General features: G+C 38.8%; 2 protein-coding genes and 1 pseudogene across 2 annotated transcripts; all 3 read right to left on the bottom strand.

Moving 5' to 3' along the window:
- Positions 1 to 1,087: 1,087 nt before the first annotated feature.
- On the bottom strand, positions 1,088 to 5,407 carry LOC131335778 (uncharacterized; annotated as a pseudogene).
- Positions 5,408 to 11,565: 6,158 nt separating this feature from the next.
- On the bottom strand, positions 11,566 to 13,603 carry LOC131335798 (uncharacterized). Its single transcript, XM_058371315.1, has 5 exons — positions 13,446 to 13,603; positions 13,056 to 13,169; positions 12,856 to 12,944; positions 12,354 to 12,423; positions 11,566 to 12,228 (listed from the first exon to the last, which is right to left on the bottom strand). The coding sequence occupies exons 1-5, from the start codon at positions 13,542 to 13,544 to the stop codon at positions 12,127 to 12,129; spliced, it is 474 nt and encodes a 157-aa protein (XP_058227298.1). The 5' UTR covers positions 13,545 to 13,603; the 3' UTR covers positions 11,566 to 12,126.
- Positions 13,604 to 13,614: 11 nt separating this feature from the next.
- Positions 13,615 to 16,503, bottom strand: LOC131335808 (uncharacterized). Its single transcript, XM_058371324.1, has 5 exons — positions 15,798 to 16,503; positions 14,495 to 14,578; positions 13,987 to 14,076; positions 13,834 to 13,876; positions 13,615 to 13,736 (listed from the first exon to the last, which is right to left on the bottom strand). Exons 1-5 carry the CDS (start codon positions 15,897 to 15,899, stop codon positions 13,615 to 13,617), a joined length of 441 nt encoding a protein of 146 aa, XP_058227307.1. The 5' UTR covers positions 15,900 to 16,503.
- Between the last annotated feature and the right edge of the window lie 191 nt (positions 16,504 to 16,694).

The raw sequence follows: 16,694 nt of genomic DNA, 5'->3' as shown, positions 1-16,694 counted from the left end.
TACTACTACAATTGCTACACCATCGCCACCACCGCTCTCACTTCACCACCACTACCACTACCACCACCTCTCGACCCCTCACCTCTGGTCCATTAATAGCATTTCCACATCGTTGTCACCACTTCACCCCTTCACTTTACCACATCTTCACCACCATCTTTGAACACACACACACACACACACACTCTCTCTCTCTCTCTCTCTCTCTCTCCACACCCTTTTGTCTACAGAAATGTGAGACAAATCACAACTGGCGGTTGGAGAAATATCTTCGATCGTATTAGCTACAGTCGCCTAGAGCTATAAACAAACCGAGCTATTATAAGTTCTCACAGCTGGCAGTTGGAGAAATATCTTCGGTTGTATTATCTACAGTCGCCTGGATCTACAAACAAACCAAGCTATTATAAGTTGTTTGTGAGTAGCTCGGCTAGGCTACTTATGGGATCGATTCAACTCAGCTTGATACGAAACGAGACAAATTCGAGCTCTAGTTTTAAGCTCGTTAAGTACAGAATCAAGCTCGAATGGCTTGATACTAAGTGAGCTGAGCTCAAGTTTAATTATTTGGGCTCAACTCGAGCTCAAGCCAAACTCGAGCTTTTGAACAAGCAAAGCTCGAACACTTTAAAGACCGGCTTGGCTCTTTTGCAACCATACTTTTGAGGTGTCAAACCCCCAGAACCAGTTTTGTCGTTTCTAAAAATAGAAAAAATAGAAAATGAACATGGAAGAACGTACGCCTTGAGTATGTGACTTTCTTTCTCATAAACATGGTTCAGACCTACTTCTCTGCAAGTTTTACAAATGAAAATCTATCTTTTTCACATCAAATAATCTCTCTCTAATACAAGAAAAACCTGTACCCATCATTTTTCCCTAAACAGATTCCTAAGCCTACTTTTGTTTTGTTTCTCCAATAACTATAGAGTATGCTGGTGATAATATTAAAGTTCTGTGCAGGAAAATTGGAACAAAACGAATTGCCACTAACATAAAGTTCCCAACATTGTTTGGCAATGGCTAATCTTTCCCATGGGCTAATTGCCTTTTTAGCATCAGCAGGCATTCACCATTTTAATTAAGAGTGCCATTTTCACAAAGAACTTCAGAAATCTCTTATTACTTCAGAAATGAACTACAAAATACATTCACAGTTTCGGAGGTGAACTTCAAAGCTACTCTACGATTTACAGAAGAAAATTCACTCTACACAAAAACCCTACAGTACGATTTCTGATTCATTTCGCATCCCAAAGAATTTGCTTTCTTGTCTCTGTGTTTACTATTGAGAGTGCCAAGAACTTCCTACAAGTACGGCAGAGGGAACAACTCCACCTTTCTTGTTTTATCTCTCAAAAAGCAGAAGTTTTGGCTAGCAGAGTTGTAAGTCATCGGGTAGGAAACTCGGAGAGCAGTTGTCAACTTTACTGAGACTCAGGAGTAGTTGTTGGAGCAAACTTGCAATCAGAGGGAACTCCTGTAAAGTGCCAACGAAGTGGTGCAGAAAATAGATAGAACAGGTAAGCCAGTTTCCTTTTCATAGATGGAGTTATGTTGATAATAGAGCAGGCAAAGAAAGACGAAAACTTTGATGACAGATACCTCAGTGAGATCAACAAAAGAACTATCAGTTAAGCTATCTGGTAGATTCTCCTTCACTGTACTGAAACCTCTGCAAAATGTGAGAACATAAGATACAATCTTTCCGGCAATGACATCAATCTCAAGTGTAGGCATAATCTAAGTTTCATGGACTTGGATACGGTTGTCAAGTGTGGGCACATAGCAGATCAACCAAAAAAAAAGTGTGGACACATACATATTTTGAAGGGTAAAATGGTCATATAACTTAAAAGAATGTAAGAATTAAAGCACTCCTCGTACTGTATAAAATTTATGCAAAAACACATGACATTAGACACAAACATGAAACAAGTGTCCCATGGAAAGTATCAGAGTCCATGTAACATAGGCATAATATTGAATCAGAAGTGCCCAAAAACTAAGAACAAATAAAGAATCAGCAATCTAGATTATGTTAATATAAAATGAGCACGATCATGGTTTTGGAGCATCTCAACGCTCATTTTAACAGCTTACCGAGTGTTAGTGCAGAGCAGTATGTAGCAGCGAAGAATATGAAATAGGAGGCGGGGAGAGAAATCTTGGTCCACAGCCAAACAAGTAACCTTGGAATCGAAGTTAAGAAAGACAAACATTTGTCAGGCTGGAATGCTTATACAGAAAATATGGAATCATAGTTTCTACAATGAACCAGGGCACACTAGGTATATGCCTACCAGATGCTCCCATGTCCTCATCAAATTTTTCAGTAGTAGGTCACAAGTTGGACTGCAAATATAAGACATCCCTGAGTCATCTTGCAAAATTGCTTCCAGAATGTGCATTCCCATCTGCAAACATGTTCCCGCAAACTATTAGCAGATCACTATTAAACATTGGATAAGAAGAAACTAAAAACATGTTTCGTGATTTGAAAGTCCCATGATATAGTTGCTTAGGTACAGGATTATCATTTATAGATGATGACTTTTGAGGCACAATCACCAAAGCCTCAAGGCTTGAGAGTTGGAGGTTTCTTACATCCAGTATCACGCCTTTTGTCTCTTTAAAAATTGAATTTTATGTGGCAAAACAGCCAGCCGGTGCCATGCATATGAAAATAAAAGACTTGAGCCCAATTTGGAAACAGAGTCTCACCACTTTAGAGAGCTCACTTCCAATCTCCATGCTGATCCGACAGATTTCTACCATGTTGCTATCGAGAGCCCATTGAATGACCTTGGGTTCTTTAGCCTTCCAAACAAAAGGAAGGAAAACAAAAGTCCCAAAAATCAACTTCCAACATATAATAGCAGATTAATGCATTCAAAAGGGAAGTACCTGGCATAGAATGCCAATCACAGAGAGGGCCACAGCTCAAACATCTTCGTAATTCTCCAAGGGGATTTCAAACCGTATCAGTGGTACCACAAAATTGGGGATAAAAGCTATATTGCACAACCAAAGATCACAGAATCTAAATGAAGACTAGCTGTAAAATATACCAAGGAATTTTACTCATATTGACAGCGTTAAGGGACCTTACACTTCACAAACTTATATCTGGTTTGTTTGCTAGACGCAATACACTGCAAAGGAAATAAGCTATTGAGCCCAAAACAAATTCAAAGAAAATGCCCTATAGGATGGAAAATAAGAAAAGAATAGAAGTCACAAGTGATGAGATGTTGCTGACAACCTGAAATAGGGTGAGAACATTCACAACACGCTTAGAGGCTCTCACAGTCGGAGTTCCATCTGCCGACAATTGGGAAAAGGCTAAAACTTCCTGTTTCAAAGAAACCGACAACTATGCTTAGAGTCTTTCATGAGTAGGAATAACATGTTGCGAGAAAATGCTTTCTGTTCTTCCGATTTAAGAAACTGAAATGATGTGAAATTTGTGGAGAAGAAAACAGCCTAAATCTTGAACATAATGCTTTCTGTTCTTTTGGTTTAAGAAAATGAAAGAGTGAACATAATACTTTTGATTTAAGAAAATGCAACTGTGAATTGAGTTGTCCAAATAATAGAACTCCAAAAGAAGTTTCTGTTTTCACTTGTTGTCTAAATTTCTTATGATCACGAATAAGGAAAACCACGAACTGAAAATAGAAAAGAAATGGCAGAGGCGGAGGGGGAAACCAAAAGGAAAAACAAACAAGAAAAACCCATTTTATTTTGAACCTGAAGTAGAACGGCCATAGTGCTGCAAGAATTAAACAACAAGAGCGCCGTCCAATCGTAATTTTCACGGTCTTCTTCTCTTTTCTGCCAACAAGAAAGGGAAAACAACCATAAACCAAATGCCTGAACCCATTCAGCATATATTCAATAGGCATCGGGAAAAATATACAGTTTAAAATAATTCTATAGCCTATATCATAATTAACCATTTCAGAAGAAAATACCCAACCGAACAAACTCAGATCTTAGAAAAATTTGACCTTTCATCATTCAAGTACCTCATGATATATATAACACAGTAAGAAGATGTGCCCACTTAAGTAAAATGATACCACTGGAGGTGGTGGTAGTGGTGGAGATGTTGCGGTAATAGTGATGAAGCGATATGTTGTAGTGGTTAAATGATAGTCGTGGTTGTGCACATGTAATGTGCTTTAGGCACGACTGGAGTGTGCCTCGGGAGCATTGAAATGCATAATACTGAAGCAATGCGCCTCAGGCGCAGTTAAAAAGCGCCCCGGGCCCATCCTCCGCAGACCAAATGCGCCTCAGGCGCACAAAATGCGTCCCGGGCGCATCCTCTACTGACCAAATGCGCCTCAGGCGCAGTTCTAGCGCGCCTCCTGGGCGCCTCCTCCACAAATCAAATGCGCCTCTGGCGCTCAAAGTGCGTCCCGGGCGCATGCTGCACAGATCATGTGCGGCCCAGGCGCGTCCTCCACAGATCAAATGCAACTCAGTTGCAATCCAAGTGCTCCCCAGGCGGATCCTCCACATATCAAGTGCGCCTCAGGCGCAATCCAAGTGTGCCTCGACCACGATTCCTTTACCACCCATAACCACTATCCCACCATGCGTGAACACACACCCTTAATTGAAATTTTATCTGAGTTATGTGAATATTATGAAGAAACCACATGAGGGGGAAAAAAGATGGTGAAGAACTCAAATGCAAAGATAAGCATAGAAAAAATTGGCAATTAAAAAAGTCTATACCTTTTGTAGTTAACCAATTCAGGAAATTCCCCAATTGAGCAAAGTCAAATGTTTTAGAAAAACCTGACCTTTCATTCATTCAAGTAAAATAAATAGCCCAGTTCAGCATGTCCCTAAACTACAGAAGATTCGATAGCTTCAAGAATTTATTAATTGTTCAATTGATAAATGAGAATATAATCGAGAAACACAAATGAGAAAAGAAGATTGTGAAACAACCCAGAGAGAAAAAGAAAGACTGTGAAAACCCATATGAGAAAAAGAAAGATAGTGAAAAACCCAGATGAGAAAATCGCTGAGGCAGCGGAGAGCAGATTCTCTCATGGATGGGTGTTGAAGCTCAAGAATCGTTTGAGGAATTGCCATTGGATTCTCCACCATCCATCGCACCTTGTGCTTCTTTCTTTTCGTTCTTTTTTTAGCTCTCACGAAATCTGAAGAAGAAATTAAGCAAATTTGTCATGCTAAATGCATCAATCGAAACTTGGTCAGAGAGAGAGAGAGAGAGAGAGACGTTGGTCGATCTTGGAGTGGGGGAGGAGGTTGAGGGTTCTTTCCTCCCATTGGTCGTCTTGTCGTGGGTTCTGAATATCTTGATTTTCTTCTTCCGCCATTACTGTTTTCATCCGAAGTTGGTGTCTTGATCTTGAGTGAGAGAGAGGGGTTTTGGAGGGAAGGCAAACGACTTTAACTGGGTTATTTATATTTCAAAAATGCTAAGGACACATACATTTGTACACATATCTTGCACACACACTTTTATGGGATCCACCTCGGGTCCCACCAATATGATCCGAACCGCTCATTATTTTTAAAATAATATTTTAAGAATTTTTGTCAAAAATCAACTCGATAGGATATCTGTAAAGGCTTTTTCAGAAATCACAGTGCGAATCAGACTGTTTCCCCCTATGATTTCTGAAAAAGTCCTTACCGATATCCTATCGAGTTGATTTTTTACAGGAACTCTTAAAAAATTACTTTAAAAATAATAAGCGTTTCGGATCATATTGGTGGGACCCGAGGTGGGCTCCATAAAAGTATGTGCAAGATATGTGTAAAAGTGTATGTGCAAGTAGCATGACTGTTTATATTTTCGTTGAATTTTTATTGGTTTTGAGACTTTGAGTCAATTATTTTCAATTTTCGGATTCCCCTTGATCAAAGCGAAGGAATAAAAAATGGGGGCGGCTATTCGCAACCCTTTATTTTCTTCATAGCCCACTTCCTTCATTTACTCCATATAACCCATTAATTTCCTTTTATGTACTCCATATAACCTAGTATTAATTTTTCCAAATCTTTCTATTATATCCCTCTCCTCCCAAAACACAAATCTCCATAGCCACTACCACCAAAGCTACGAACACTACCCTTCCACCGCCACTCCCTCCCCTCCTTTCTTCAAGGTTATTCTCTCTCTCTCTCTCTCTCTCTCTCTCTCTCTCTCTCTCTCTCTCAAAACGAAACCCACTTGGGAGCTGATCGAGCACTGTGTTTTTTTCAACGCAGAATTTTCAATTTTTTGAACCAGATTTTCGGTGTTTCAGGTCCGAAAAAATGTAATATTTTTGACATTTGAATACCGTAATATTTAAATAATTTCAACAGTTAGTTATTAAAATGTTTATATATTTTCAGCAGTTAATTACCGAAATGTATATATATAGATGACTTTTCTAATCTTCAGTAATATAATATTGTCAAATAAATTTTCCATAACCTAATACTGAAGTATATATCAAAATTCGGCAGTTAATTAGCAAATCATATATGTATTTTCAACAGTTAGTTACCTATATATATATATATATATATATATATATATATATATATATATATATATATATATATATATATAGATATATATATATATATAGAGAGGAATTTTCAAGTGAGGGATCCCTCATTTTAACATCATTTTCCGATCAAAATTTGAAAATCCAAACCGTTCAATGTTTGCAAAACGTAATTTTAAGGGTCCCTTGTGAGAAATCAGCAAAAAAAATGACCGGGAAGGGCTTCATCCGAGCAGTTTTTTTGAACCGTTCAATGAAAACTGCTCGGATGAAGCCCTTCCCGGTCATTTTTTTTGCTGATTTCTAGCGGGGACCCTTAAAATCACGTTCTGATCACTTTGAGCGGCTCGGATCATTGAAATTCAATCGGGAAGGGGAGTCCCGCATTTTAAAAAAATGCGGGATCCCTCACCGGAACCCGACTGTATATATATATGTTTTCAACCGTTAGTTACCATACACCAGAAAGGCAAGTAGAACATTTTGCATTAGAGGCTCATGTTGTAATTATTTGAAAATTTTTAATGGGCTAATGAAGAAAATAAGGAGTTGCGAGCCGCCCCCTAAAAACTAGGAAAAATTTTAAAAAAGCCCCTGAACTTTCAAGAACTTAAAAAAAACACCTACACTTTAACTAATGACAAAAAGATGCCTGAACTTACCATTCCATTAACAAAAAAGCTTCCGCCGTCCAATTCCATCAATTTGTAATGGTTGGAGCTAACGGAAGGCGTTAACCTTCCCCTCTTTTTTTTTTACTTTTTACTTCAAATTTTTTTATTTTTTTAAGTAATAAATAAATATGCAATAAAATTCTTTTTTTCCTTACTATTTATCAAAAATTATTTTAACCCCATTTTTTACTATTTACAAAAATAACTCCTTTTTTTTTACTTTCAAATTTTACATTTCTCTCTCTCTCTCTCTCTCTCTTTCCCCTCTTTTTTTTCCCAAAAATTCGACCCCACACTACACTACCAATCAACTCCATAATTAACCGCCAAAGCCCTAGCCCAGCCCCAATTTCAGAATTTTAAAATTGCTTTTTTGGGGGGTGATGATTTTCACACTCCCCTTTTTGATAACCACACTCCCTTTTTGTCTTTTAGTAAAAAAGATTCATACACTTTCAATACTAAAAAGCCAAAAAAAAAAAAAGAGTGTGGCTATCAAAAAGGAGTATGAAAATCACTCCCCTTTTTTAACCTTCATTTTACTTTTTACTTTTAAAAATTACTTTTAACTCTTTCTTTTTTAGTAACGAATAAATATGCAACAAATTTTTTTCTTACTCTTTTTTAAAAATTACTTTCACCACCGTTTTTTTTTTAACGATTTACAAAATTGGGGCTAGGGCTTTGGCGGTTGGTTGTGGAGAGGGGGGGGGAGTTAAAATTTGAAAGTAAAATAGAAGGGTGGATTAAAGTTATTTTAGTAAAATATGAGGTTAAAGTAATTTTTGATAAATAGTAAGGAAAAAAAAACTTTATTGCCTATTTATTTACTACCAAAAAAAAAAAGTTAAAAGTAATTTTTGAAAGTAAAAGTAAAAAAAAAGGGGAGGTTTACGCCTTCCGTTAGAAATTGACGGAATTGGACGGCGGAGGCTTTTTTGCCAACGGAATGGTAAGTTCAGGTGTCTTTTTGTTATTAATTAAAGTCCAGGTGTTTTTTGCAAAGTTCTTGAAAGTTCAGAGGCTTTTTTAAAATTTTCCCAAAAAAATATATGACCAGACTAAAAATTAATTTTCTACACATAAAATACATCAAAGTCAGTTATTTTTCATTAATTTGCACTTTCAGCAATGCTTATGCCTTTGATGTTGGTAGTTTTGGTTCATTCCTTTTATTGTGATGTAATCTTCGCCTTCAGGCTTTGAAATTAAAAAAAAAAAGAGTAGACAAATTCTTTTTGCTTAAAGTGGAGTTAGTTATATTAAGTGGAGTAGTTGTACTTTTTCTACATTTTTCCATCTCTTTTCTTGACATATAATCATTTCTGATAATTCCTTACTAGTTTATATTTGAGGGGGATATTGCAAATCGAATCTAAAACATGAGTCAGTGCGCTAATCTGATGATTTGAAATCAAAATTATAGAGCCCAATTGAAAAGAGATTGAGTGAGACATATCACCCGACGTGGATCGATAGAATTATAAGAATAAGACAATGGCAGGCTAGTCCCCTGCTCTATCAAGTAAAATGCTAATATTTGTTTTCATTTGAAGGATACTCCTTGAAATGTGGACCATGAGAAAGACTCTTGCACGGCTTGGAATGTGCACTACGACAGTGCACTGTCCCCGGTTTATGAACGAAATCCTATTTCTTCACTTCATTTATGCAAGTGGTTTCTATGGTTCGAACAGAGGTGGGGCCTTGGAACAATGGATTATCAGGGGACTCGTTAGTGAGAACCACAGTCTCCTCAACAACTGTACAAGAGTTCGTGTGGATTCACGATGGGGTTGAAGCTGGTCAAGCTCTGAACTGTTAGTATTATGCAGGTTTTATTGATGGTGCTTGGATTCTGGAGGAGCTTAAACTGGGTGCAGCGTGGATAGTCAAGGATGCGGCAAGGGTTAACGTCCATGAAGGCACATGTGGTTTCGTTGCTCACTCAACTCTTCAAGCGGAGTACAGGGCGTGTTAACTCTTTCTTGGTGTTTTCACAACAATCTTCTCCAAGTCGAGATTTACACGGACTCTTGGCTCTTGGTCTGTGATCTTGTGAAGGGTTGTGAATCCGAATGGCTTTTGGATGCTTTGCTAGAAGATATCAGAGCTTTATGTTATTTGCTTATCAATGTTTGTGTTTGTAAGGTTAATAGGGTTGATGCTAACAGGCAGTGCCCTCAACCAACTTGTTCAATTTCTTGTTCCTCAATCTCTCAGCAAACACTTCACTCCCTTGGCACTCATACCTGTACATAAACCAAAACCAAGATTCAGCCAAAATGCAGATTCTTGATTGATGGCAAATCCCATGAGCGGATTTGAAGTTCTCACTTATAAAAGGCAATCGTTAGAGTTTCGTGAAATTTTGTTTTCCCACAGCTATCGCAAAACACTAACCAACATCCTTCCTTTTTGTTCAACTTGAAACTGATTTCGTTAGGCATTACTTTGTGCGATATATTACAGATTTCCTGTCAGCATTGAGATTTTGATAGTGTCTAATCAATAGTTCATCAGTCAAAATGCATGCCATCCATTTTTCATAGAGTGGCATGGATTTGAGTCACGAGAACCAGACTTTGTAGAAAAAGTGGGGGCATCGTGGTTTATCGATTATTCTCCCAGACTTTGCTCTAATTATCACTTGTGAACGAGAGAATTCTCAGTCTTATCTTTGTTTGTTTTACTTAAAAATGAAATTAGTGTAAAGAACTCTTGTCTTGACTCCAATCTAAACAATGAGTCTTACTCAATTTTGTTATGTAGTGTGTGGATGGTGTGTAGACCGGGTAGTGGCACTGGTAATGGTAAAGAGATGGAGATGGTGGTCAAATGACAATGATGGTAGAGATGTAGTGTTGAAATGACTGTGTGGAAGTAGTGGTAATGGTAGAAGGTAGTGGTAGTAGTGGCGATATAATGTTCATGGAGGTGATGCGGTGGTAGCGGTAGTAAGAGGGTGGTTAGGAGGTGGCGGAGTTTTTGGTGGTAAAGGAATGATAGTCGTTGTGATAAAGTGATGGTGGTGCGTCAAAGGTTGTGGTAGTGGTAGTGGTGGAGATGTGGTGGTACTAGTGGTGAAGCGATATGTGGTGGTGGTTAAATGATGGTGGGAACGTGGTCATCGTGGTGCAGATGTAATATGCTTAAGGAACGATTGGAGTGTGCCTTGGGCGCATCAAAATGTATCTACAGATGCAATGCGCCTCTGGCGCAGTTAAAAAGCGCCCTAGGCGCATCCTCCATAGCCCAAATGCGCCTCAGGCACAATCCGAGTGTGCATCTTCCATAGACCAAATGCGCCTCAGGAGCAGTTCAAGCATCTTCCATAGAACAAATGCGCCTTAGGCGCCAATCCAAGTGTGCACTGGGCGCATCCTCCATAGGCCAGATGCGCCTCAGGCGCAATTGGAGTGTGCATCCTCCATACCAGATGCGCCTCATTTGCAATCAAAGTGCACCCCGAGCGCATCCTTTACTGACCACATGTGCCTCAGGCGTAGTTCAAGCGCGCACCCGGGCGCATTCTGCACAGATCAAGTGCACCTCAGGTGCAATCCAAGTGCTCCCCGGGCACATGCTCCACAGATCAGGTGCACCTCAGGCCCAATCCAAGTGCTCTCTGTGCACCACAAGTGTGCCTCACCTATGCCTCGATGACTATTCCTTTACCACCCATAACTGATATCCCACCATGGTCAACTCAATACTACTGCAATTGCTACACCATCACCACCACCACTCCACTTCACTCCATGGATAGCATTTCCACATTGCTGTTACCACTTCACCCCTTCACTTTATCGCATCTTCACCACCATCTTCAATCTCTCTCTCTCTCTCTCTCTCTCTCTCTCTCTCTCTCTCTCTCTCTCTCTCTCTCTCCACCCTTTTGTCTACGGAAATGTGAGACAAATCACAGCCGGCGGTTGGAGAAATATCTTCGGTCGTATTATCTATAGTCGCCTAGAGCTACAAACAAACCAAGCTATTATAAGTTGTTTGTGAGTAGCTCAGCTCGGCTAGTTATGGGCTCGGTTCAACTCAGCATGATACGAAATGAGACAAATTCGAGCTCTAGTTTTAAGCTCGTTCAGTACACGAATCAAGCTCGAACGCCTTGATACAAAGCGAGCTGAGCTCAAGCCGAACTTGAGCTTTTGAACAATTTGAAAGATTAGCTCAGCTCATTTGCAACCCTAATTTTGACGGGTCAAACCCAGAACCAGTTTTTTTTTTTTTTAAACAATGAAAAAATAGAGAATGAACATGGAAGAACATACACCATGAGTATGTGGCTTTCCTTCCCATAAACATGGTTCAGACCTACTTCTAGTTATACAAATGAAAATCTATCATTTTCACATCAAATAATCTCTCTCTCTGATACAAGAAAAACCTGTACCATCATTTTTCCCTAAACAGATTCGTAAGCCTATTTTTGTTTTCTGTTTCTCCACCAACTATAGAGCTAGTATGCTGGTCATACTACTAAAGTTCTATGCAAGAAAAGTGGAACAAAATGAATTGCCAACAAAAATAAAGTTCCCAACATTGTTTGGCAATGGCTAATCTTCCCCATGGGCTAATTGCCTTTCTAGCATCAGCATGCCCTTCACCATTTTAAGATTTCCATTTTCACAAGGAACTTCAGAAATGAACTACAAAATACATTCACAGTTTCAGAGGTGAACTTCAAAGCTACTCTATGATTTACAGAAGAAAATTCACTCTACACAAAATCCCTACAGTATGATTCTGATTCTTTTTGCATCCCAAAGAATTTGCTTTCTTGTTTCTGTGATTACTATTGACAGTGCCAAGAACTTCCGACAAGTATGCAGAGGGAACAACTCCACCTTTCTTGTTTTATCCCTCAAAAGCAGAAGTTTTGGCTATTAGAGTTGCAAGTCATCTGGTAGGAAACTCGGAGAGCAGTTGTCAACTTTACCAAGACTCAGGAGTAGTTGTTGGAGCAAACTCGCAATCAGAGGGAACTCCTGTAAAGTGCCAACGAAGTGATGCAGAAAATAGATAGAACAGGTAAGCCAGTTTCCTTTCTACATATGGAGTTATGTTGATAATAGAGCGGGCGAAGAAAGATGAAAACTTTAATGGAAGATACCTCAGTGAGATCAACAAAAGAACAATCAGTTAAGCTATCTGGTAGATTCTCCCTTACCGTACTAAAACCTCTGCAAAACATGAGAACATAAGATACAATCTTTCCGGCAATGACATCAATCTCAAGTGCAGGCATAATCTAAGTTTCATGGACTTGGATACAGCCGTCAAGTGTGGGCATGGACATATTTTGAAGGGTAAAATGGTCATATAACTTAAAAGAATGCAAGAATTAAAGCACTCCTTGTAATGTATAGGAGTAAAATTTATGCAAAAAAACACATGACATTAGACACAAACATGAAACAAGTGTCCCGTGGAAAGAATCACAATCAAATTTTTATCTCATACCCTTATCCAAGTATCTAAGAGTCCATGTAACATAGGCATAATATTGAATCCGAAGTGCTTAGAACAAATAAAAACTCAGCAATCTAGATTATGGTATTAAAAAATGAAGATCACGGTCTTAGAGCATCTTAACACTCATTATAACAGCTTACCGAGCATTAGTGCAAAGCAGTACGTAGCAGCGAAGAATATGAAATAGGAGGCGGGAAGAGAAATCTTGGTCCAAAGCCAAACAAGTAACCTTGGAATCAAAGTTGAGATAGACAACATTTGTCAGGCAGGAATGCTTATACAGAAAAATATGGAATCATAGTTTCAACAATGAACCAGGGTACACTAGGTACATGCCTACCAGATGCTCCCATGTCCTCATCAAATTTTCCAATAGTAGGTCAAAAGTTGGACTGCAAGTATAAGACATTCCTGAGTCATCTTGCAAAATTGCTTCCAGAATGTGCATTCCAATCTGCATACATGTTACCACAAACTATTAGCAGATCACTATTAAACATTGAATAAGAAGAAACTAAAAACATGTTTCATGATTCGAAAGTCCCATGATATAGTTTCTTTGGTACAGGATTATCATTTATAGATGATGGCTTTAGAGTTGGAGGTTTCTTACGTCCAGTATCGAGCCTTTTGTCTCTTTAAAAACTGAATTTTATGTAGCAAAACAGCCAGCCGGTGCCATGCATATGAAAATAAAAGACTTGAGCCCAATTTGGGAATAGAGTCGCACCACTTTAGAGAGCTCACTTCCAATCTCCATGCTGATCCGACAGATTTCTACCATGTTGCTATCGAGAGCCCATTGAATGACCTCGGATTCTCTAACCATCAAAACAAATGGAAGGAAAACAAAAGTCCCAAAAGATCAACTTCCAACAAATAATAGCTGATTAATGCATTCAAAAGGGAAGTACCTGGCATAGAATACCAATCACAGAGAGGGCCACAGCTTGAACATCTTCGTAATTATCCAAGGGGATTTCAAACTGTATCAGTGGTACAACAAAATTGGGGATAAAAGCTATGTTGCACAACCAAAGATCACAGAATCTAAATGAAGACCAGTTGTAAAATATACCTGGGAATTTATTCATATTGACAGCGTTAAGGGACCTTACACTTCACAAACTTATATCTCGTTTGTTTGCTTGACGCAATACACTGCAAAAGGAACAAGCTATTGAGCACAAAACAAATTCAAAGAAAATGCCCTATAGGCTGGGAAATAAGAACAGAATAGAAGTCACAAGTGATGAGATGTTGCTGACAACATGAAATAGCGTGAACACATTCACAACACGCTTAGAGGCTCTCACCGTCGGAGTTCCATCTACTGACAATTGGGAAAAGGCTAAAACTTCCTGTTTCAAAGATACCGACAACTATGCTTAGAGTCTTACATGGACCCTCTCTTTATAAGACGACAATGAGAAGAAATAACGTGTAGCTAGAAAAGGCTTTCTGTTCTTCCGATTTAAGAAACTGAAATGATGTGAAATTTGTGGAAAAGGAAAACAGCCTAAATCTTGAACATAATGCTTTTTGTTCTTCTGGTTTAAGAAAATGAAAGAGTGAACATAATGCTTTTGATTTAAGAAAATGCAACAGTGAATTGAGTTATCCAAATAATAGAACTCCAAAAGAAGTTTCTGTTTTCACATGTTGTCTCAATTTCTTATGATCACGAACAAGGAAAAGCATGAACTGAAAATAGAAAAGAAATGGCGGAGGGGTAAGCCAAAAGGTAAACAAACAAGAAAAACCCATTTTATTTTGAACCTGAAGTAGAACGGACATAGTGCTGCAAGAATTAAACAAGAAGAACGCCGTCCAGTCGTAATTTTCACGGTCTTCTTCTCTTTCCTTCCAACAAGAAAAGGGAAAACAACCATAAACCAAATGCCTGAACCCATTCAAATGCCTGAACCCATTCAGCATATATTCAATAGGCATCGGGAAACATATACAGTTTAAAATAATTCTATAGCCTATCATAATTAACCAATTCAGAAGAAAATACCCAACTGAACAAACTCAGATCTTAGAAAAATCTGACCTTTCATCATTCAAGTACCTCACGATATAACACAGTAAGAAGAAGTGCCCACTTAAGTAAAATGATACCCGTTGGAGGTTGTGGTAGTGGTGGAGATGTTGCGGTAATAGTGATGAAGCGATATGTCATGGTGGTTAAATGATAGTCGTGGTTGTGCACATGTAATGTGCTTCAGGCATGATTGGAGTGTGCCTCGGGAGCATGCAAATGTATAATACTGAAGCAATGCGCCTCAGGCGCAGTTAAAAAGCGCCCCGGGCGCATCCTCTGCAGACCAAATACGCCTCAGGCGCACAAAATGAGTCCCGGGCGCATCCTCTACTGACCAAATGCGCCTCAGGCGTGGTTCAAGCGCCCCCCCTGGGCGCATCTTCCACAAATCCAATGCGCCTCATCCACAAATCAAATGCGCCTCAGGCGCTCAAAGTGCGTCCCGGGCGCATGCTGCACAGATCATGTGCGCCTCAGGCGCGTCCTCCACAGATCAAGTGCAAATCCAAGTGCTCCCCGGCGGATCCTCCAAATATCAAGCTCCCCTCAGGTGCAATCCAAGTGCACCACAAGTACGCCTCGGCCACAATTCCTTTACCACCCATAACCACTATCCCACCATGCGTGAACACACCCTTAATAGAAATTCTATCGAGTTATGTGAATATTATGAAGAAACCATATGAGGGGGAAAAAAGATTGTGAAGAATTCAAATGCAAAGATAAGCATAGAAAAAATTGACGATTAAAAAAGTCTATAACTTTTGTAGGTAACCAATTCAGGAAATTCTCCAATTAAGCAAAGTCAAATGTTTTAGAAAAAACTGACCTTTCATTCATTCAAGTAAAAGAAATAGCCCAGTTCAGCATGTCCCTAAACTACAGAAGACTGGATAGCTTCAAGAATTTATTATTTGTTTAAATGTTTAATTGATAATCGAGAAACCCAGATGAGAAAAGAAGATTGTGACAACCCAGAGAGAAAAAGAAAGACTGTGAAAAACCCAGATGAGAAAAAGAAAGATAGTGCAAAACCCAGTTGAGAAAATCGCTGAGGCAGCGGAGAGCAGATTCTCTCATGGATGGGTGTTGAAGCTCAAGAATCGCTTGAGGAATCGCCATTGGATTCTCCACCATCCATCGTACCTTGTGCTTCTTTCTTTGTGTTTTTTTTTAGTTCTCACGAAATCTGAATAAGAAATTCAGGAAATTTGTCATGCTAAATTCATCAATCGAAACTTGGTCACAGAGAGAGAGAGAGACGTTGGTCGATCTTGGAGTGGTGGAGGAGGTTGAGGGTTCTTTCCTCCCATCGGTCGTCTTGTCGTGGGTTCTGAATATCTTGATTTTCTTCTTCCGCCATTACTGTTTTCATCCCAAGTTCGTGTCTTGATCTTGAGAGAGAGAGAGAGAGATATTTTGGAGGGAAGGCAAACGACTTTAATTATCTAGGTTATTTATATTATCGTTGAATTTTTATTGGTTTGAGTCAATTATTTTTTATTGTCGGATTCATCTTGATCAAAGCGAAGGAATAACAAATATGACCAGACTAAAATTAAGATATTACAAATAAAATACATGAAAGTAGACTAAGTCTTTTTGCTGAAAGTGGAGTAGTTATATTAAAGTGGAAGTAGAAGTACTTATTCTACATTTTTCATCTCTTTCCTTGACATATAATCATTTCTGATAATTCCTTGGTAGTTTATATTTGAGGGGGATATTGCAAATCGAATCTAAAACATGAGTCAGTGAGCTAATATGATGATTTGAAATCAAAATTATAGAGCCCAATTGAAAAGAGATTGAGTGAGACACATCACTTGACATGGATCGATGGAATTATAAGACAATGGCAGGCTAGTCCCCTGCTCTATTGAGTAAAATGCTAATATTTGTTTTGATACTCCTTGAAATGTGGACCATGAG

Source organism: Rhododendron vialii, chromosome 1a (genome assembly GCF_030253575.1).
Source record: "Rhododendron vialii isolate Sample 1 chromosome 1a, ASM3025357v1".
Classification (NCBI taxonomy): Eukaryota; Viridiplantae; Streptophyta; class Magnoliopsida; order Ericales; family Ericaceae; genus Rhododendron; species Rhododendron vialii.
This window is presented reverse-complemented; position numbering and strand designations above follow the sequence as displayed.

Excerpts from the sequence above, each read along its gene's own strand:
- LOC131335808 (XM_058371324.1), bottom strand. The coding sequence starts at position 15,899 with ATGGTGGAGAATCCAATGGCGATTCCTCAAGCGATTCTTGAGCTTCAA. Across the intron at positions 14,077-14,494 it reads CTATGTCCGTTCTACTTCAG|GAAGTTTTAGCCTTTTCCCA; the intron begins GTTCAAAATAAA and ends TCTTTGAAACAG. Across the intron at positions 13,737-13,833 it reads GAGATATAAGTTTGTGAAGT|CTTTTATCCCCAATTTTGTT; the intron begins GTAAGGTCCCTT and ends TGTGCAACATAG.
- LOC131335798 (XM_058371315.1), bottom strand. The coding sequence starts at position 13,544 with ATGGTTAGAGAATCCGAGGTCATTCAATGGGCTCTCGATAGCAACATG. Across the intron at positions 13,170-13,445 it reads GAAGTGAGCTCTCTAAAGTG|ATTGGAATGCACATTCTGGA; the intron begins GTGCGACTCTAT and ends ACATGTATGCAG. Across the intron at positions 12,945-13,055 it reads TGAGGACATGGGAGCATCTG|GTTACTTGTTTGGCTTTGGA; the intron begins GTAGGCATGTAC and ends TTTGATTCCAAG.